The following is a 23,625-nucleotide window of genomic DNA, read 5'->3' on the forward strand; positions in this document are numbered from 1 at the left end:
GCCATGTTCCGTGCCTCTATTGTTGAGGCGGCTGACCGAGCTGTGGCCGCAAGGTGGTCGGTGCCTGTCGTGGCGGCAATCCCGAACCCGTTGGTGGACACCGGTGAGGGATGCCGTCAAGCTGAAGAAGGAGTCCTATAGGACTTTTTGTCCTGTGGGTCTCTGGAGGCAGCTGATAGGTACCGCAGGCCAAGCTGAACGGCCGGTTGTTGCTGAGGCAAAACTCGGGCATGGGAGGAGTTTGGAGAGGCCATGGAGAGCGACTTTGGACGGCTTCGAGGAGATTCTGGTCCACCGTCCGGCGTCTCAGGAGGGGGAAGCAGTGCAGTGTCAACACCGTATATGGTGGGGATGGTGCGCTGCTGACCTCGACTCGACGCTAGGGTCGGTGGGAGGAGTACTTCAAGACCTCCTCAATCCCACTAACATGCCTTCCATGAGGAAGCAGAGCCTGGGGACTCTGAGGTGGGCTCTCCCATCTCTGGGACTGAAGTCACCGAGGTGGTCAAAAACTCCTTGGTGGCAGGGCCCGGGGTGGATGAGATCGCCCGAGTTCCTTAAGGCTCTGGATGTTGTAGGACTGTCTTGGTTGACACGCCTCTGCAACATCGCATGGACATCGGGACAGTGCCTCTGGATTGGCAGACCGGGGTGGTGGTCCCCTCTTTAAAAGGGGACGGAGGGTGTGTTCCAACTATAGAGGGATCACACTCCTCAGCCTCCCTGGAAAAGTCTATTCGGGGTTCTGGAGAGGAGGGTCCGCCGGATAGTGAACCTCGGATTCAGGAGGAACAGTGTGGTTTTAGTCCTGGTCGCGGAACAGTGGACCAGCTCTTCACCCTTAGAAGAGTCCTGGAGGGTGCATGGGAGTTTGCCCGACCGGTCTACATGTGTTGTGTGGACTTGGAAAAGGCATTACCGTGTCCCTCGGGAATCCTGTGGGGGTGCTCGGGGAGTATGGGGTACGGACCCCTGATAAGAGCTGTTCGGTCTCTGTACAACCGTGTCAGAGCCTGGTCCGCATTGCCGGCAGTAAGTCGAGCCCGTTTCCAGTGAGAGTTGGACTCCGCCAGGGCTGCCCTTTGTCACCGATTCTGTTCATAACTTTTATGGACAGAATTTCTAGGCGCAGCCAGGGTGTTGAAGGGGTCGGTTTGGTGGACTCAGGATTGGGTCACTGCTTTTGCAGATGATGTTGTCCTGTTTGCTTCATCAGGCCGTGATCTTCAGCTCTCTGGATCGGTTCAGCTGAGTGTGAAGCGGCTGGGATGAGAATCAGCACCTCCAAATCCGAGAGCATGGTCCTCAGCCGGAAAAGGGTGGAGTGCCCTCTCAGGGTTGGGGGAGAGATCCTGCCCCAAGTGGAGGAGTTCAACTATCTCGGGGTCTTGTTCACGAGTAAGGGAAGAATGGAGCGTGAGATCGACAGGAGGATCGGTGCGGCATCCGCAGTGATGCGGGCTCTGCATCAGTCTGTCGTGGTGAAAAAGGAGCTGAGCCGTAAGGCAAAGCTCTCAACTTACCAGTCGATCTACGCTCCTACCCTCACCTATGGTCATGAGCTATGGGTAGTGACTGAAAGAACGAGATCGCGAATACAAGCGGCTGAAATGAGTTTCCCTTAAAGATAGGGTGAGAAGCTCAGTCATCCGGGAGGGGCTCAAAGTAGAGCCGCTGCTCCTCCGCATCGACAGGAGTCAGATGAGGTGGCTCGGGCATCTGATCAGGATGCCTCCTGGACGCCTCCCTGGTGGGGAGGACACGCTGGAGGGACTATGTCTCCCGGCTGGCCTGGGAACATCTCAGGATTCTCCCGGAAGAGCTGGAAGAAGTGGCCGGGGAGAGGGAAGTCTGGGCCTCTCTGCTTAAGCTGCTGCCCCCGCGACCCGACCTCGGATAAGCAGAAGAGGATGGATGGATGGATGGATGGGTGGGATGAGACGACGGATATTCGATATTAGCAGAATCTATCAGTCTTGTACGGTCATGCTTTGATAAAACACTATAAATTAGTTTGTTTGATATGACATGTACTTATTTGTGATTTGAACTTTGAATATAATTATTTATTGAGGAGCAGTACTGCAGAAAAGAAAATCAGAGGACACAGTTTATTTATTCGAGTTTGAACAAAAATCTTCTGTTTCAAGTAAGTACATACTTTATTGGTTTTTTTTTTAATCACAGGGGCTGTCGAAATTGTTTGTTAATTAAAGTTTTTATTTCTTCAGATAATAATATGACTGAACCAAAAAGAAATGCATACAGTACAGCTTGGACTATTTGTACTTATTTTGAATTTACATATTTATTTCATAAATGTCAAAATGTAAAAAAAAACTCTGCTCGTAATTTTTTTGCTTTAATTTTCATTAGTGCAGGTTTTGATATTAAATGTTGCACAAGATAATGCCAAATTCCATAGTCCTTTTATCTTTTTCAATCATTAATTACAAGTGATTAATATGAAAAGATTGATATCTAGTGAAATATTTAATATCGAGTACTGTCCAGCAGACCCCCCGTGACCCTGCAGTTAGGATATAACGGGTTGAGTAATGGATGGATGGACTGTACAAATTTATTAATTTGAGTAAGTAAATTAAATGACTAGGGGGTCAACGGTTTTAAAAGTTTTTGGTAAAGGGGTCTGCGGCCGAAAAAAGTTTGGGAACTCTTGATTTAAATGGAAAGATTATTTTGTGGTCACAAGGAAAACCTCGGAATAAAACAGGTGCTTCTTTGGGGCTCAAAGAGGCAGTTTAGACAGTTTGGACATCTAATGGTAGAAGAAGTAGTCGTACTAGTAGTAGTAGCAGTGGTAGTAGTAGAGGTGGTAATAATATTCTCTCATGTACAGAGGAGGTTGTGTGCATGCTTTGATAACGCGTTGCCACACACACCACACAATGAATCACCTCGATTGGCACCTGAGTGCAGTGGTTGACACCTTAGCATCAGTGAGGTTTTCTACGATGGCTGGAGTACCAATCCTTTTACCAACCCCCAAGTTACCACTATAAGATGGAGGACCTGCTTGCAAGGCAGGATGCAGATTAAAATCATACACATAGACATAGAAATTGAATGTTAAGGGCCTTGTTCAAGGGCTCAAAGGAATAAAGTCACTTCTGGCATTTACAGGATTTGAACTGGCAACTTTCTGATTGCCAGCAAAAACAGTAAAAAGTCTTACTTCCAACTGACAACACAACACATCAGCACTCTCCACTGTCATGGTAAACATTATTACAAAGGATCAAAATACCCTTTAGAATAAAATAGAGGAAAATAATAGTAGAAAAATATTGCAGCCCTAAATACCAGAGAGACTAGATGTTTCAAAAACAAAATGATAAAAAAAAACAGTATTCACAAAAATTAAAGGATCTCTCCTGAGCAACACTTCCATAAAGTCTACCAAGTGGGGCTCATCGGAGGACATGCAGAGTAAGACCCAGGACACAAAGTAGACAGGTTATTTTTTTGTGCAACCAGGGGTAAAATCAGAGTATGAGTACATAGAGTAAAAAAAATCACAAGGACATGGGGAGATTGTATCAACTCCTGCAGACACTGACCAGGTTGAAATTCAAACCAAATTACCTGAAGCTTAGAGACAACCACCATGCTGTCTAAGTGTACATCTAAAGGCAAATATTTTATATAGGAAAACCCTACAAAATAACATATATTCAGATAAGGTATTACTGCCAGTTCTGTGTAGAGTTTCCACTGATGTGTCCATTCACCTGATCAAAGAAATGCAGTTTGATTGTCAGCTTAAACAAAATAACAATTTTGACATGAAAAAGCCTCTCAGCTAATCCTGCTTTGTCAAATCAATATTCACCTAAATTTTCCAAAATTTCTTTAACTTGCTTTAAAAGTCCCCAAAGTACTGAAATTCCACATACTGTATGTATGGTTCTCTTCATGAAAAAAAAATCAAACTTTCTAATATATGAGTTATATTTACTCTTAAACATCTTCCATCTCAACCCTAATTGTTCTTGTTGAAGAAATCATTTTAAAGTAGCAGCTGAAATCCATTGCACTAATTCCATTCATAGGTTTGAACAATTCTACATCTCCTCTTGCTCTCTGTTTGCCTAAATAGAAAGGATTTAAATTCATTCTTTTTCATAGCTCAATCAAAAGGCAAAATTAAAACAGCATAAACAAAGTAATGGCAATACCCACAATACACTCTGAAAAACTCACTTAATGAGCCACTAAGGAACTGCCTTTACAGGATAGGGGCGGTTCCTGAGCAGTGATGCAAGGGTGGCCCCACCTCTTGGTGTTCCACCCACAAAATACAAGGAGCATAAGAGAACAACGTCAGACGCCTAGAAACTACATAATAAGTAAATAGAACAAAATGAACAGAAAATACATAAACTACTAAAATAAACACATATTTTATTATATATAAATGAAAGACATGTGTGTTTGTGTAAGAAGCAGAATGCTCTGCTCCCGCTCAACCACAGCCACTAGATAGATCGTGGCCAGGTCAGTGACCAAGTAATCTTATTATCTGCATTTACAATTTACGTGCTCCTAACCTTGCATCACCCATCGAGATCTTTTCTGTTTACTTTGGCGGAGAGACGCACCATAGCTGTGAGCCTGCTATTGCCCCGTACAGATGCGGAGATCGCACTTCGGGACGCTCTTTGGCGTGCTGTCTAGTTGGGGGAGGTCCCAAGAGAGTTTACAAACTTCACATTTTCTTGAATGAGTGCCGCATTAATAGGAATGGTTCTTGAACGAGCATCACTGAACTACATAAAAACTGCATTTTTGACGTCTTCAAATGCAGTAGTTCACATATGTTTGCAACCCAAGATTTTTCTTCTTTTTCTGCTCTTCAAGAAAGTTGACAGTATTAATGGTGAAATTCCAAATTCGCTGGCAATGTCTTTTTTCTTTTTGCCGTAATCGAAAGCTGTAAAAAATTAAAGTTTTTTTTTCTAATATGAACTGTTATCGTTTTTTCATGTCTGTCGTTTCTATAGGAGGGTGACAATCAGTCAAATTCCAATGGATGTTTTTCAAATGTTGACGAGCAATAAGCGAAAGGTATCACTGAAAACCACAGGAAACAAAAAATGTCAGGTCATATGGGGAAGCTGTCGGGACCATAAAAATACTTCGTTGTAATGAAAATTTCATTGTAAAGATATTCGTTGTAATGGAATTTTACCTGTAATAGGATAATATTTGTTAGGTTTTAGTTATAAGACATACAGCATCTCAAGTGTGCAGGTTTTTCAAAAGAAATTGGATCTTAAGGGTTTATACAGTATACGTATTCACTAACTTTTTTAAGCAACCTGGCATTACTGCAGTTGATTTTAACTTTTTAAATCTTTTCTTGCTCTCTTTGAAATCTCCAAATCACTGACTATCTCCTTAATAATCTCTATAGCTACCGGGAGGTTATTGACAACTGTATTTGTGTGAACGTCTGAAAAATGTGAATTTAGAGTGTTTTCTGTTTGATTTCCATGTATACTTACATTTCCTCATATAATTTAGTTGCTAATACACTTCATTTCATTCAAAATTTGAGGAAACCTTAGCATTTCTACAATATTCCCCTCTAATGGTCTTGAACATAATAAACAAGGAACTTTGTTAGCTCCTTTTTAATTTACTGTGGATTTTTCTCTCCGTCTGTCTCTCTTACATTTCCTAAAGGTTCTTAATTTTGGGATGAACTTGTCCTGTATGTAATATAATTTTCAGCATGCTCCACTTAAATGCTTGCCCCAGTTTTCTGCATTTGCTCAAAATATGAGTACTACATTCTAACTCTCACCTGTGCTCCCTAAATTCTATTCTGATCCTTACTGAATTATAAATCTAGATATGCTGATGTTTTAACATAATGTTTTAAAAAAATCAATGATCACATCTATGATTTCCTCTTCCTGAGTGCTGTTGTTTGCAGTTATTTTTTTGGTTAGTACTTGAATGATTAACTGTGGTGGGCTGGCGGGTTTGTTTCCTGCCTTGCACTCTATGTTTGCTGTGATTGGCTCCAGCAGACCCCTGTGACCCTGTCGTTAGGATATAGCGGGTTGGATAATGGATGGATGGATGGATGAATGATTAAAGTCTTCCATATATAAATTTGCATTTTTATATAAATACAACTTTGGAGAGTGGTAGTCTATAACACACTGTCAATCTCAGGCCTCTTATCCTTTATGCATTCTTATAAAATCCACATATTCTCACTAACATGTCCAGCCAGCACCTAACTGACCCATAGGCCTTTCTAATACATTAGTAATGCTTTTGTTCAAATGCAAACCATCCTGGTGGTACATGTGCCATCTGTTCAGAAGGCATCCCAATGTCTTATAAACTTATGACCCTCTATCCTACACTAAAATTTGAACCATACATTAAACCTTCTAATCACTTTAATATTATTTTTTTACTGCATGTCACAAGCAGAACCTCTGAAAAGAGCACCTTGTTGCATCTGATCCTTAAATGAGCACTTAGCTCGTTAAATTTGTATTACAGAAGTGGTTGCCTACCCCTATCTAGGTCATTTCTACCAACATGGACAGTAAAAATTAGATCCAGCCCCACTCTGGCCAGGAGTCTATCTACATACCCATGGGGTTCTTACACCTGTACATGAAGTAGGTAACACCGCATAGAAAGCTCCCTATAACTATAACAAACTGGTGGGGATGCATGGGGAAGAATATGCTTTTGACCCACAACAGACTAGCTCCCTTTCTATTTCTTGATGCTATATTTTGAGACTGTTATGTCCAAAATTCTCAACTGGAAAAAGGGAAAAGGTGACATAATAAATGATCCATGTTAGGAGATTTTCTGAAGTCTGAGTTAATTGTATTCTATTGTTTGTAGTATGTAAATATAACTATAATTACAATAATTTATAGTGAGTTAATCAAGAAATGTTACTTAATAACAATGAATAACTATAAGACGCTCAAGCTTTAGTAAATGTAGTGAAGAATGTGCAATTGTTAATTAATGTTTTCATCTTTTTCAGCTTTGTGTTATTCTTTCTATCAGTGCATTTCATACATATATATTATAGGGTTGTGGAAACCCAATGTCTATCCTGGACAAAATTAATCCAAGTTAGAAGACCAGTCAATCACAGGGCACAGCTACACACATCAACTCTTACTTATAATGGGCCAAGTGAGAGCTGATAGGTTATCTTTTGAATGTATAAGAAATCCAAAATCCTCAAAGAAAATGCAACCAAACTGATACGCCTGGGTCATTGTGTTGTCAAAGACCAGGCAGGCTAGTTTCCAATCTATGACCAGAGTGGACTATTATTAGATGAAAGCACCCCCCATTGTAAACAGGTTGAGACATAGTTCATTGGAAATAGGAATGCTCATCCAAGTATTCACCTCTTGATTAATCTTACCTGGGATCAGAAATGCAATAACATGGATCCTTACCCTGCAAGGATTTTAAATGGTGAACCTCTGGCAGGTTGTACAACCTACCAGCAGAATTCAGAACTAACTATACACTGTTTTGAGGAAAATTGGCTAAGACAAAAAGACAATGAGTAGAAGAAAAGTCTAATCTGGTAGACAACCGCCTTCACCATCATCACACTTTACAATAATCCTGTGCAGGACTGTTAGGTATGGACAATAGCTTGTTAGCTAGTGGAGTTACACAATATTTTCCTGTTAATTAACCAATCAAATGAAATTAAAATAAAAGTTCTGTGGTCTGGAGTTATTTTGCGCTGAATCTTCAGTAGATATGTCTCTTTTATACTCTTATAACCCTCAGGAATTTAGCCATCACAATAAAGTAAACTAAGAGACTTAAGCGATATTTATATACCATACATATGGTAGCAGTTTCTATTTAATTATTTTAAAAATATCTGGAATATTCCTATAAATACGGTACACTTCCTTTTAACATGTTAATTTGACATGTTTTTCCCTGCAAAGTTCTTCTGGTTAACTGCTGGCCAGGAGTAGTAAATTTTGACATGATGATTCTGTATTAGAATAGTGTATAATTATGTCATTTTGTGTTCCAAGGGGTTGATGACATAAGACATCTTTGATAAAGTCTAGTGGATATGCACCCTCACAGACGTCATGAACATGGGCCTCTACTTACAGCACAAGAATATCACACAAACAATTTGAGATTCATGCCTTTTTACTTTAAAGCAAATGTTACAGTCATGTAATGGTCTAATCTAAATCTGAAATGGTTAAGACATAAAGCATGTAATATCAATAACCTTCTAAATCTCAGAATTCTGGGTTTTATGGGGACAGATGTTACAATCAAGTATCAAAACTCACTGGCAAATTGACTTTCAGCCTATTTTAAACACAAAAATATGTGTTTTGGTCTTGAGGCTACCTTTATGTGCTATGGATTAAATAATTCTTCAAGAACAAGAAGAATCCTAGCCATTATTTACATACAGCATATACGGATAAAATTGAAAGTTTAAACGTCAAGTCAAAAAGCAACTACAAAAACCAGGTCTGTGATTTTTGCTGTTTGTTATGATCTATTGTGATAAACGTGATAAAACTGATCCTGAATTCAGAAACGAAATGAAATAAAAAAATGAAAATGACAATATTCAAATAATCAATTGTCTAAAGCATTACTATTATCATTAAATAATAACTATATTTGATTCATAATGTGAAGGTATTTTTACAAAGTGGTTAGTGACTTTACAGCTCCATCAGTCTTGATTTGCAGACCAGCCACTAGTCATATTGAGCTTTCACACGTTTGTGACATTCTTTTATAGGGAGTATTGTTTTCACCCACAACCCAAAGATATTTATGATAGATTACCAGTTAATGACGACATCAATTAGGTCTGTGTATGTATGTATATGAGTATGTCACAGGATGGACTGGCATCCCATTCCATATTGCTTACTTCCTACAATGTGATGTTGACAAGACAGACGTTGGTGCTAGGTGACTCTGCATTGGGTTTCTCCCATACTGAAGATAGCAAAGTTTGCAAATTTGTCAGTAATTTCATGGGTAGATTTTGAAACTTCAAAACATCTTGCGATTTGTTTGTGCTATCTCATCAAAAAATTGAACTGTCTTGAAATATTTCCTTGAGTTGTTTCAGGCAGACAGTCAGACAAAAAAAGCTATAGCAATAGGTGCTTCAAGCATTATATATGAGCGCACCTAAAAATTGACACAAAGGTAAATATATTTGCTTCTAGTATTATTTTTTCTTGATGTTTCTATTCAGTCATAAGTTTACTGTTTCATGTTAAATTATTATAAGTGGGAATAGTCATTATCAAGATAATCGTAATATTCATTAGCGGCTTTGGGCTATGGAGTGTTTCATTTTAAGTTTAGAGACTTCTGTACACAATGTTAAAACCTCCATTTCCAACTTGTTTTGTTTTGAATATGAAGTTCATTAAGATTCTATTAGAGTATCTTATATTTTCACACTTGCATGTTTGTTTATCTTTTGCAAGAAATTTGGAAATATTTTTTTGATTTGACTGCATTTAAAATGAAAAAGCTTTTTTTAATATTAAATATTAAATTCCAGTTTTAGAATTTGTCAATGTTTGCATAGTTTGCAATATCACCTAAATCCACTATGCTATTTTTGACTGAGTTTTCAGAATGTATCAGTTTCTCATAACCTACTTATCTGCTTCTGATCAAAAGAAAAATTAAATTTTACCTGTTCTGTCTGCTATGACGTGTTAAAATATTTAAAATGAACATGTAATCTTAATGGGTGGCACGGTGGCACAGTGGATAGCGCTGCTGCCTCGCAGTTAGGAGACCCTGTGTGGAGTTTGTATGTTCTCCCCGTGTCTGCCTGGGTTTCTTTCGGGCGCTCCGGTTTCCTCCCACAGTCCAAAGACATGCAGGTTAGGTGGATTGGTGATTCTAAATTGGGGTGTTTGTGTGTGTCCTGCAGTGGGTTGGCACCCTGCCTGGGATTGGTTTGTGCCCTGTGTTGGCTGGGATTGGCTCCAGTGACCCTGGTTTTCCACAGTTTTACTGTCAATTGATCCTCAATGGCCATGCTTTCCACGACTATAAATAATAAGCTGGTTAAAGCTTATGACTTCTCAGTACTGTTTCACATTTCCAAACTATCTGGAGCTCACCACATTTTGACAGCCAATTAACATGCTGGCTGACAATGCTAGTGCTTTTACAAATACTTTCTGGGTACCTGTGCCCTTTCTTTTTCCTATTTCCATTCTGTCATGACACAACAAACACAAGACATCAGACAGACCAGCGACTCTCCTGTTTGCAAAGATCAAAATACCTGCTTTTCTTCTTTTCTCCTGGTTACATTATATGCATAGTACTTTAAGCTGTGCTCACATTAGTAGTCAGCTGTCATTCACACAGGAGCCTGTCTCTATTACATAAGATAAAATCAAATGCCAGATCACAAACGGAGTCATTGTAGCTGTCAAACCACATGTCTGGCAGTAACCAAAGCTTGCCATGACTGCACTGAAGGCTATGGCTGAATATCTTCTGAAAAGGTGCGTAGTGTGATGGGAGCTTCACAACTTTTCTACAGCTTCAAGGGTATATTGTAAGTAAGCTACACTTATGTTTTTACTTGATATCACACTGCTAAGGCTAACCTACCAAATACAACTGTGCATTTATCTTTTCTATAGCAATAACTATCTATCACTAGTAGAAGATTGTTATTAGTATTAAAATATATTTAGATTTGCCCCAGTAAATACATATTATACTAATTTTCTCTCATTAATTAATATAAGATTATGATTATATGAGCCTGCTAATTAAATTATTTCAGGTCATTTTTACAATAGCATTTCATCTGTCTTTATTGCTCCCTAAAAACTGCCCTCACATTGACTAATACACTGCAACATATTAATTGTGAATGTGTCATTAATAAATTACAACTAATGCAAGACCATTGTAAAACAGACTTCAGATTATGTGATTCCTGTTAAGTCAAAATTGGTTGTTAGATAACAGGTATCTGCTAAAGTACAGTACATTAACAGCACATATGTACTCAGAAAACAACCACTTACTGTATCTCTTCATCTTAACATGCTTATACAATTTAGGGTTGTGGGTTTAATAAAAGTTGGCATTTGGAGAGTGAAGAATTATTAATGTTTTCAAAGTTTAAGACCGGGGAATGGATTCAAAGGAAATGACAAAATTTGTACTTGAAAACAGGGTTACAGCTTGTTAACGGAAAAAGGAAAGCCAAAAACTGATCATCAGACTGAAAACACAAAAACAAAATCCATCATCAAGTATCATTGCCAGTGGTCATTATTCTAACTAGAATTATTTCTCCTAATTTTTGCCAATGTTCTTTGTTTCTTGTATCCAGTGTTCAAATTATGAGCTGCTGGGTGCCAACATCTTAAATGCTCATAATCGTTGTGTTATGTGATGAGCAATGGGCATGTCAACCTTAAACAACAAGGCCACGGCCACACAGGGCACGACACAAAATAGCATAGGTCATGGCAAAACCAATGCACAATGGCACCATAAATACATACATTTTTTGGATATCAAAATGAAGATTTTTTTACAAAGAGCTGGTGAGTAACTCTGTAGTTTTCACCACAAGGAGGTGCCAGGAGGCGTCATTGTATGAACCTCACTCACTCTCAGTTAGTTTAGGGATAACAACATGCACATCTTTGGGGAAGAAAACCAGAATACCTAGAGGAAATCTTTTCACAGGCAGCTTCTAGACTAGTATTGATCCCAGAAGTCTGAAATTGTGTGGAAGCAGCAACAAACATTAAATCTATAGCCCTAACTCTTAAGAATTATACTTTTAAAATGTCTCCAATCAAAAACTGAACCAGCAACTTTGGGGTTTACAGTCCAATGCTTTAACTAGATGACTTTTAAGATAGTTTCCTTCACCTTTGCTGTTTTTTTAATTCTGCATACTATGTCTTGTGTTAAATGATGGAAACACTAGTACAACTCTCTAGACTCTGTATATTATTATACGTAACAAATTGGACTTGAATTTGGTTGTGGAGGAAAGAAGATTGCAGGATATTGGCATACAGCAGTATTTTAAGAACACTAGCAGTGTATCCCAGCATTGATCTGGTTTTATTTCAAAATGCTCCTGTAAGTTTAACCTTACACTTAAATCAATCAAGTAACATACAGGTGCACATGGCAGAAGCAGATTGAGAAGAGAGGTCTGGCTGCAAAACATTAACTTACAAGGAACTGCAGTTGTTTGAAATAGAAGGAGTAACTAGACAGGAAAAGAGGAACCCATGGTATGGATTCTTGTTTATCACGTCACTTTAAGATCATAGCCAAACATTCTGCCCCTGATTTGATCTTATATAGATTGTGATTCTCCTTCAAACTTTTACTTGCATGGTCTTGCTCCAAAATAAATCTGTGACCTTCTTCACCCCTATGAGGCACCAAGAGCATTGAGGTCATCTGGACAACTACTCCTTGTAGTTCCAAGATCTCGGCTGAAGTCTAGGAGAGACAGAACTTTCTCAGTTGTTGCTCCTAGGTTTTGGAATGACCTGCCTTTCCACATCAGGTCTTCATCCCCTATCGAGGTTTTTAAATCTTGGCTGAAGACGTATTCATTTTCTTCTGCCTTTCACTATGTATAATGGGTTTGTGGGGTATGGTTTTAATTGGTTGTTTTATTAATATGCTTTTGTATGATTGTTTGTATTGTGTTTATTTTAATGCTATTTGTAAGCCACTTTGGCACAACTTCTGTTATTTTAAATATGCGTTTATAAATAAATAATCATATCCAGTGGTTCTCAAACTCAGGATCCACTGTGACTGCAGGTTTTTATTCCAACCAAATTCACAATTACTGATAATAATTGATCTCATTTATTTATATGGTCTTTTTTCCCTTCTCTTATTCCGCCTTTAGAATAGCACAACAGTATGATTATTACATTTACAAGACATTTAGAAATAATTCTACTTTTGCTTTAAACGCTTACCTCTCTTTTATTGTTGTCCTATTTTTTTTTTTTTTTTTTGCAGTTTGCAGCCTTCATTGTATCCTAATAATATTAATTAAAGCAAACAGAACTGATAGCCAGGTAAACAACACTGAATGATGAAAGGTTGCAATATGTTTAGCGGCTTCTATTCTGTCCTTCCATACTTGTACTGCATTTGAGACGCTGACTTGTAGTCTATGACTTAAAAAACAAAGCTGTGCAAGAATAAGGAACAAACAGAAATTGTGTTTTTAAGCTTGTGTACACACCATTACAAAGGAATGAGATGATGCTTAGTACTGCTACTGATTGTCTGACTGAACCGTTATATTGTAAAACATGAAAGACAAGAACTTTGTGAGTAATATCACTATATCAATAGCCTGGAAGAGATTCTGAAGCAGCAATACTTCTGCTGTTCTTAAAAAGCCATCAGACTAATAAGATAGGAGATTGGGAGCTGCTTTTGATTTTCAAATCTTGTGAGGCTGCAGGTAGTCTGAGAAATTGTTTTATACAGAGTTATCCCAAAGGTCTTATACCAGCTGCAGTGTGTCACCATCATAAATAGTCACAGTGTGATGATGTCAAGAATTGCATCATCTGCAGTAATATAACTGGTAATCATCATGGTAACCATAAACAATAAGGCCACGCTTGCAAGAAAAGTACAATAAATGGCTTTGCCCATGAACAAAACCAAATCAAAAATGCTGACACAATAGAATTCATGAATTATTTATAATCAGGACTATATGCTCCCTGACAGCATCCCTGGGTGACAATGCCTGTACAGGCACCCCCAAGTCATGCTGGGAACCGTAGTCCCATGAGGAATCTTTGTCAGGTTCAATGGGTGCTGCAAAGATTCAATATCCCTACTCTTTGGAGTTTCCATTTGGCCTGGAAGTACTTCCAATGGGTTCTACCCTTGTACCACAAGTACTCCTGGGTCCAAGATAAAAGAAGCCACTCGACCTCATCCAGGTAAGTCAAAGTTGGGAGGGAGAAGGCAACATTTGCCTCAAGGAGTGGAAGGAGGGAAAGAAACAGTATATTATCTGTGGTTGTAATAGTGGATCTTTTTCATTTTGAAAGGTACTGTCTGGAGTTCGGGGCCCCTACCCATTTTATATATATATATATATATATATATATATATATATATATATATATATATATATATATATATACATATTAGGGTAAATCAAAAAGTAAAGGGAATTTGAAATTACGCTGTAACCATAAGGGATATAAGCTGTTGCAATGTTGTAATACAGCATGTTCGAGATGGGTAGTCTGAACATACACAGAGCAGGGATCTGCTGATTAGGAAGTTCAAACCAAGGTCAAATGACCATAGACTCTCCGCTCTGGGAATACACCATTGTTGAACAATGTGCCATAGGGAGATTTCTTTGGGCAGAAGGAGTGAAACCTGTTGGCACATGCAGATCAGTAAACTGTTTGTATACCCATCTTTATGGTACTCAGAGTCATTATGTAATATGGCATGTGCAGATAAACACTCTTAAAAATGATGGTTCTTTAATGGCACCCGATGGTTTTTTACTGGATTGTGTGATTCTTTGTAGAACTACTGTATTACCTGGCAAAGCACCATTTTGTTGTGGGAAGGGTCCTTTGCACATGAAGTTGTTTTTTTGTGCTTTGAGAAACATCTTACACTGAACACTGAAATCTTCAGTGTATGGTAGACTACCTAGCAAGACCCTAACAGATTAAGAAAACCTGAACTTAGCCTGTGTTATTGTATGGAGCACAAATCCTTTTAATATCATGACCGATTGGTATTTCACAAATCTGTCACCATCTATTAATTGGTATTTAATGTATAGAGCCTGTTACAGATCTAAATAAATAAAGGTTCCTTCTGGAACATTCATGTGGATGGTTCTTTTGCTGGTGAATGACAACTCTGGCACCTTTATTTTTAAGAGTTAAGAACCGATATTAAAATGTGTAGCAACAGCAGACAACGTAATCTGTCAGTCTTCTCTACTGAAGTCATTTGTCATGTCAATGTGCACTTGTGTGCATGATGTTGATGTTCGACCAGATCGAGCTTCGACAGTTATACTTGTTCTTCCTGTTTTAAACCTTTCTAACCATTCATAAACTTTTCTTTAAACCATACTATTTTAACTTTCATACTGAGCCAACATCCTTCGATGAATTTCAGAAGTTTTCTCTTGCTCTGCCCAAAGAAATATCACTACAGTGCGTTGTTCATCAATGGTGCACTTCCACAGGGAAGCTATCGTGTTCTTTTTACCTTGGCTTCAACTTAGACTAACAGCAGATTGCTGTTCATGTTCAAACTACCATAAGCCACTGTGAACGTGTTGTATTGGGTCAGCTTCTGTCCATTGCGGTTACCACATAATTTTCCAAATTGCCTTTACTTTTTGGTTTACCCTTGTATATTTATATATTTACACAATTTTGGAGATGATTTTAAATTCACCAAAGCTTTTCAAATGAAATGATAAAGATTATCAATGAAAATGTAACTTTCCTGATAAATATCATTGAATAATACGGATAACAAATTTCAATGAAATTAGTCTACTAGGTGCTGAATTGTTTTATATGGACTGAAAGACAGAAAGGCCTGACAACAACAATAGCTGCTTTTGCATTTTATACTAACGTGCCTAAAACAATAACACAATGAATATGACAACATACATTGAATATAACATCTCTCTTTATATATATAAAATCCAACGTCTGTCTGTCTGACTGTATGTATGCTTTTCACGAAAGAACTACGTAATGGATTTAGATTAGGTTTTTTCTAGAATTTGCTTGAACATTCCGATTGATTTTGTGACTTCTCTCCTCACGGTAAGAATTGTAGTTTACTTGCAGGAGTGATATATTCATGCTAATTAGAGACAGAGGCTGTGGGCCGAGGGGAAGGGGAAGCGTGACGTCAGGAGTGGAGAGTCAGTCGATCTCTGCACTTGGGAGCGTACCTTGCCTCCGCTTAGCTAGCAATACCTTTTATTTATTGATTTTTAAAGTTTGTCTCGTTTCACTACTACATGGGCAGAGGCATGAGGGACAGCTAGTACAGTATATATACTGTACATTACATGAATAGTATATAGAACAAATAGTCATGCATTTGTCTGAGCAGCTGCTGAGTAACCCTATAACCTGCAGATCAAACCTTTCTCTGTATCTACTAGTGTGAGTGCTAATAGTTCAGTACTGTTTACCATAATAGAGGTGGAAGAAAGTGATTGTGAAGAATAGCAGAGGTCTTTTCAAAGGCACAGTGTGTTACTTGTATCCTGAACAGAAGGAAACCGTTTGCTGACTTTACCACCCTGTGTATTGATTGCACTGCAGTCCTGAGCAGTGCAGTTGCTGTCCCAGAATTGAATGCTACAAGTGGTGACAGTCTCCATTATTCACCTCTACAAGTGGACGAGTGGAGACAGAAACATCTGGGCTTTTCTCTGATGTCTAAGGAAGTAAAGGCTTTGGCAGGTACTTTCTGTGAATGAAACAGTGCATAGAACAAGCTCTGGGCTGCCCGTAATAGGTTAAAAATAACACTATTGAAAGGTGCAAGAAGAATTAAAATGACAAAATACAGATCTCTCACTGCTAATAGTAAAAGTGAGTGATTTGAAAAATAATGTATATTAGCGAAACATATAGTTGTGAATAGGTATGTACAGAAGTATTTTCAGGAAGACTTGCATTCTTTTACTTTTTTCAATTGATGAGGCAATTGGGAACTACAGTATAATTTATTGACAGTTTTACTGAATAGCCTGCCTGCCTGGAACTCTTCCTGGGTTTAGGTAGATGCCCTTATAGTACAGCTTTAAGGCCTTAAATGCTAGTTTCTTTCCCCTTGCATATAATGTCCTTTTTCCGTATTAAGTGAACCTGGATCATTCAATTTTAGAATCATGTGGAGCTGGAGCCTATACTAGTATCATCTGGTGTAAGGCAATAATCAGCCCTGTACTGAAGAATATAAAAAATGTAAATGAATTATGTTTGCTTTTTAGAAATAATATAGGTAATGTAGAATTAAATTATGCAATAACAAATGACTATGAAATTTAAATTATGCATGTCTTCCAGGGATGGCACCGTACCACAGCATAAAGCATAACCACCACACATTACTGGCATGAAGTTGGAGTGTTTCTGTGTACAGTTAGCATGTTCTCTTTCTAGCCAGGTGACCTTTCTCCAGATAATCGAAATGGGAGATATTCAAGTTAGCATGGGCCTGTGTGTGTGCGAGTGTCCTTTGATGGACAGCTGCCTCTCCATTCTTGGTTCCTGAATTGCACTCACTGATTTCAGAATCTATGACCCTGTTGTGGAAAAGTTTGGTTTATATAAAAAAAGAAGACTGATAGAGAGAAAAACGTGTCCTTCGCCCAATTTAATCATTCTGTGTCTCTGTATGGGTATTCTTTGGCAAGTTCTTTCACTTCCAAGTTTAAAGAAGCACATTCAGAAATTAACAGCATCTTAATTGTGGTAATTAACAAAGAACTGTCAAGGGTGTACATGACAATGAATGTTAAAGAGGAGCACCTACTTCAGAACCATTCCCACCTGTGTGATTTTAGCAGAGCTGCACCTTAAATAACCAAGACTGTTCTCAACAATTATAAGGCGTAATAAATAAGATCAGGAAACTAAAATTTAATCAGTTTCATTTGAAAAATGAGAAAACCCTGCTGAACGTCCTTTAACTTTTTACAACCAATGTAAATGCAGTAACAGAATGTTTTACTAAAAAACAAGTCAAAAAAACACAAGCACTTACATCATCAGGGAGAGATATAACCTCAGTTTCACCTCATGATTTAATTAGCTGACCTTTAATGCTTCTCTTATTTTATATTCAAAAAAGTGCAGCAGTGAGAGATTTACATTTATAAGAAATTGCCAAATGTCTATTTTTGTCAAATTTTTAAAAGTTTAATTCTGATTTGTAATTTTATATTCAATTATTTTTTGTGATGTTTGCTCTCTTCATTGTATTCAAATGTTGTCAATTAATTATGAGCAGGACAGAAACATTGCTACTTTACAGTATGTGCTTATCTGTAAATAATGGCTTCATCAACTAGAATATTATAAAAGAACATTTTTTTAATGCAAAGAGGATGAATTCTTACCCATCTAACACACAATAATTTTCATTCAGCAAATATTTACCCTAACAAGGTTGTCAATTTTGGATTAACAGAAAAAAAGACTGAAACTTGGAAGCAAAAGTTAGGAGTCATACTAAAAGAAGAAATTGGTTGGTAAGAAGACGTGCAGCAAGAGGGGGGCCCAGGACTAGGTTCAGGTGCGACGCTGCTGAAGAAATGAGCGCTCTGTGACAATCTCAGTTACGCATGCGTGTTTAACCAACCGACACCCTCTGTCTGTCAAAATATCACAACGCTTCTGTCTTTTTGGAGCTTCATCTAAACGCAGAAAAAGATGAAAACGGACAGGCTATGTATTTATTAGCGGAAATGAAATAAGAATTTGTGCAAAAATTCCAGGTGTTTGAATACCTTCGGAAACCACAGAGCCACACAGTCTGCTGCTCTCTGAGTCAACCCACCACTGAAAGTGTGCATGATGACAAGTGTTCCCGCTTCGCTCTGAGTTGGAGACCAAAGGTCTAGTTTCTAGAGAGTTAAAAATAGCCAACAAAAGTGAAAAAAAAATCTTATCTTTTGACACACTTACATCCAAAGAAAGACCAATGTAAAAAAAGAGCATCCTGAGCTCGGCACGTACCTAGAATGAACATGTTCAGTTAAGCAAAATGAAAACGAATTAAGAAACAAAGCAAGCATCTAATAAACTGTTCCGATGTTTATCTTGTCGGTTTTAATCTCGTCTATCTGCAGTTCACATCTCTTGCTTAGGTCGAAGTGGATTTTTTTCCTTGTTTTTTTCCTTTTCTTCTTCTTGATTTACTGGCGGTTAGCAATTTCTCGTATTTTTTGCCCCTCCAAACACTTGAATGAAAGGGTGGCAGTGATTACATGGCCCACGGCGGAGAGTGTCTTTAATAATGGACCCGTGCAACCTCTAAAAAATGGTGGAATTGTGGACTTTCCGTTTTTCTAATCAACGTTTGTGGTTAATATCTAATTAAAGATTAAAGGAAGTAAAGTAACTGTTTAACAGATCTCACATGTTTATGCTCTAACACATTTAAATATCGTTTTAAAAAGGTAAAATTAAACTTTCCTTTATAAGAACCTTATCATAATGTAATTATTATTTTTACACGTTTATGCCAGTAGCGTAATATCTATACCGTGTGTCATTCTGTCTACGTTATGTCTGGATTTCTTGCTACTACTCTTGCATTTCCTGGCAGATGGACGAATGCCGCCCATCAGAGGATCCGTTATTGAACCTTCTTAATGGGGTGTCAAACTCTGGTCCTGCAGGGCCAAAGTGGTTGCTGGCTTTCATGCTAATCATCTTCTTAATTAGTGACCAGTTTTTGTTGCTAAATAACTTCTTTTGCCTTAGTTTTTATTAACTTGATTCAGACCCTTTAGTTGTTTCTTTATAATTAATTAGTAGCCAAACATTAATGAGACGCAAACAATCCGCCACTTGACTATCTTGCTTGTGCCCATTACACTGTATCTGAAAATAAAGAAAGGCGGAGGTCTCAGTAAGGTTGATCTCTCAGGTCACCAAACCATTTTGCCGGTGTTTTTAGAAATAACAGAAAATCAACCGTTTTGGAAATGTCTACTGTGGCAGAACGAGAGCAGCAACAAGCCATTTGAATTAAATAACGGGTTTAATTAACAGCAAGAATCGGTTTCTCATTAAGAAACTGATGGAAGTGAAATTGGTTGGAGTCTGAAGCCCCCATTTAGCTGGTCATCTGTTGGCTTGTTTCACGTCTCTTTTCTTTTTGGTTGTCATTTGTCCCTTAAAAACAGGGCTATTAAAATGAAGGGAAAAGAAGTTAATTAGCGGTGAACACTGGTCACTGATTAGGGAAAGGGTTAGAATGAAAACCTGCAGCCATTGTGACCCTCCAGGCCTGGTGTTCGACACACCTGCAGGTGCTATGGGGAGCGGAGCCGATCTCGGCAGCATCAGGCTCAATGCTGGAACCACCTATTCAGAGAACACATTTCATTTATTTAACTCTTTAACTTTAGTAATAAGTTATAGATTGTTAATAAACAGTAGTGAAATGAGATACCTAGTGGTGATGTCCTCCATAAATATCAACTGTATTTAAATGTTAAAGTTGTTTGTTTAAAGGAACTTTTGATTTTCTGACAATACCTGTACAAGGCACTGAAACCTGAATGTAAATAAAATTAAATTTTGTGTTTCTAACAATTTTTATGCACACTTTAAAATCATTTTTTCTTTAATGCCTCCTAACTAACTGGTAAGATAAAAAACCCCACATATGATATACTGTTTGACTCACTTTGATGTCTAATTATGCATGAGATAAGGTTTATTGGTGTTCCCCCCATTGTTAACCCTCATTTTAGGCCATTTCTGGTACATATTTTGTGCAGGGAATTACAGTCAGGTAGTCATTTTCCAACCCGCTCTATCCTAACACAGGGTCACGGGGGTCTGCTGGAGCCAATCCCAGCCAATACAGGGCGCAAGGCAGGAACAAACCCTGGGCAGAGTGCCAGCCAAACGTAGGGCACACACACACACACTATTTTGGATCGCCAATGCACATAACCTGCATGTCTTTGGACTGTGGAAGGAAACTGGAGCACTGGCGGAATCTCACACAGACACGGGGAGAACATGCAAACTCCACGCAGGGAGGACCCAGGAAGTGAACCCTGCTATCCTTACTGCGAGGCAGCAGCACCGCCCAGGGAATTACACCCTCTTCAGCAAAAATGATCAGAAGAACATGAAGCTGTACATCAACCAACCTCAGGGGATTGGCCCCTAATGTGATGTGAGGGGTCAAAATTTCTCCTTTCCATAAAACATTGAAAACATGTGGTATGTGTGCTGTTTTATGCTAATAGTATGTTGCCTATCATGTATATCATATTTTTGATATTTGATTCTTTACTGGTGGTCCTAGCTCTCTAACACCCATCCCCAGAAGGTTCAAAAATGACAAATGTAGTGAAATGAGATACATTAGGGTGACGTCCTCCATAAATATCGACAATATTTAAATGTTAAACACGGGGTATCATTTTAGACTATTTAAAGGTCAGTGATCAGGAATACGGTGTTATTTTTGTTTTTTGATCCTTTACTGAGGATCTAGTCATCTATGGAACTCTAGCAGAGAGTAAAAATTGACAGATTTCTATTACAAATGATAACATTTAGACTTTAAATATGCAAGCTGAAGCATACATTTTAAAATGTCTGGTTTGGGAACTGCAGTGAGTCTGACCATAAGCTCCTACAATGAATATAATGCGCACAGCAGAAAAGATGTTTGGACCCATCTGCCCTCCGTTAAAGGCCACTTTATAAAGGGTTGCATCTGTAAAGCCTGGTATTGTGAAGGACCACTAAACACCCCTCCCACGGTCTCTTTCTCGCACTTCCATTTGTCAGAAAGTATGCCAGTGCTGCCAGGTTTTATAAGTTTCTACTCCTTGAATGTCTGGACTCTAAACTCTGAGCTGCCCCTTGCCCTCAGATGTGCCCCTAGATGCCCCTAGCAGTTTATTTATATGCAGTACATTTGTTACACTTTCTACTACTGTTGGTTTTTATTAGTTGTTGTTATTATTTATTACTATTTCAAATGATCCACCTATTTTTTTTTTTATTTATTTGTCCTGTGATTATGCATATGTTGCACGCGCTCCTGGGGAACGTTATTTTGTGCAACTGTATGTTGCAATGCTGCATGTGTATGGATAGGACAATAAAGCCACTTCACTTAATTAGATTTTTAACGAATATTGCAAATATTTGACAAAACTATCCTTGTTTGTTATGTACTTTAACCTTATGAAGTAACGTGTCACAGTTCTTCACACTCTAGGGCGACACATGCAATCGACGACTGTCTTTAGTAGGGTGTTCTCACGTGTTAGTAATCTCAGAAGATTTATATTTACGGGTTATTAAACTTTGCCACGAAGGCATTGTGAATTTTAATATCCATTCAGGGCTGTGCACCAGTTACCACCGTTACACGTTCATTCGCACCACGCCACTATGTGAAGAAATTTGCTGTGCCGCAAGCGCAAGTGAAAGGGCACCCTAAGCGCTGCCCGGTGATCTTAATTTACTAGAGACTCCTTAGTATTGGAATGACATCGCAATGACTGGCAACTTCTCGCCTTCAGTTAGCCTGTCAACATTTTGGGTGTAATGTGCGAGCTTGCGGTTTTTGTAAATGAATAAAGTTAGAAACAGGGTGCCCTGAGGAACGAACACATTTGCAAATACCTTTCTATTATGTCTTTTAAAAACAAAAACTGTTCGAAGTAATACTGGAGTTTGCGTTGCTGCCTTTGCCCTCCAAAGTCCGGGCTCTGATCCTAGTCAGGTCCTTAACTGTTTGAACTATTGTCCCTTTCTGTATGGATTTCGCTTTTCCTTCTGTAATCGGTTAGGTCTATTCTCGTGTAATCGTGTGCTCAGTGTTTTGTACCGTTTCCGACGGTGCCGACAAATCGGTTACGTAATGGATGGATGAAAGAATATGGTGGTATCGCGCTTATATAATTTTATAGAATTTGTATAACAGAAACAATATCTGGTTCTTGCAATACGTCTGTATTTATTATTTTTAATGCGCGGCAGGTTACCTTTACAATAGAGGCTTTAAAGGCTTACTTTAGCGCATCTCTTAGCCACAAACTGCAGCGTGCCACACGCGCACGCTTTGTTAAGTATTAGTAAGTGACAAGTAGATGCACTTCAAGTAGCAACAAAGAGTCACTTGTGTTTTGTAAGTCTTATTAAGACCAAACCATACATAACAATAACTGAATAATGCACGTCCGGGGTAGCTATACGAAGACACGCTTAAGTTTAACAAAAAAAACAAAAAAAAAGGTAGACGTTAATGAAAAAGTGCAAAACAGAGTCCGTGAACAATCATGCCTACCAAACACTGACAGTTTTAAAAATCACTTTTATTTCTGCCAATTCAGTTATAGCATGTATCAAAACGAACATAACCGCAGAATTATTGCAATTTTGTTTACTCTGAGCTTTTAAAATGCATTAAAGAAAAATTTTCCTTTTCACTTACCAAGAAAATATTTTGAGTTTCTAGTATTTCCTTTTTTAAATTCCATGTTGTTATGAATTATTTAACCATCATCGTGCAACGCTGAGAACACAAGTTACAAGTGATACATGGGTGAAAAAAGAAAACCTCTATATTGGCTGCCTGTATCCTGTAACAAAATCAAGCAGCCAATAAGATTGAACAACGCGCTCTGCCGGATCGCTCAGATCAGGGAGTCACAAATACTAGTTGTACAGTGTTGTATTCGGGGGTCCCGCTTTATTCTGCTCTAACTACGGGGTTGACAGATGAAACTACACATTA

The 23,625-nt window shown here is 38.4% G+C and overlaps 1 protein-coding gene across 1 annotated transcript in view; it reads right to left on the reverse strand.

The window, feature by feature from the left end:
- The window catches only part of flt3 (fms related receptor tyrosine kinase 3), a 127,758-nt gene extending 104,353 nt beyond the window's left edge, over positions 1-23,405 (reverse strand). Inside the window, exon 1 of the mRNA XM_039745500.1 lies at positions 23,323-23,405. Within this exon, the coding sequence (XP_039601434.1) occupies positions 23,323-23,368 (46 nt within the window). The 5' untranslated portion in view covers positions 23,369-23,405. The remainder of the gene's footprint in view (positions 1-23,322) is intronic.
- Between the last annotated feature and the right edge of the window lie 220 nt (positions 23,406-23,625).

Source organism: Polypterus senegalus, chromosome 2 (assembly GCF_016835505.1).
Source record: "Polypterus senegalus isolate Bchr_013 chromosome 2, ASM1683550v1, whole genome shotgun sequence".
NCBI classification, from domain to species: Eukaryota; Metazoa; Chordata; class Cladistia; order Polypteriformes; family Polypteridae; genus Polypterus; species Polypterus senegalus.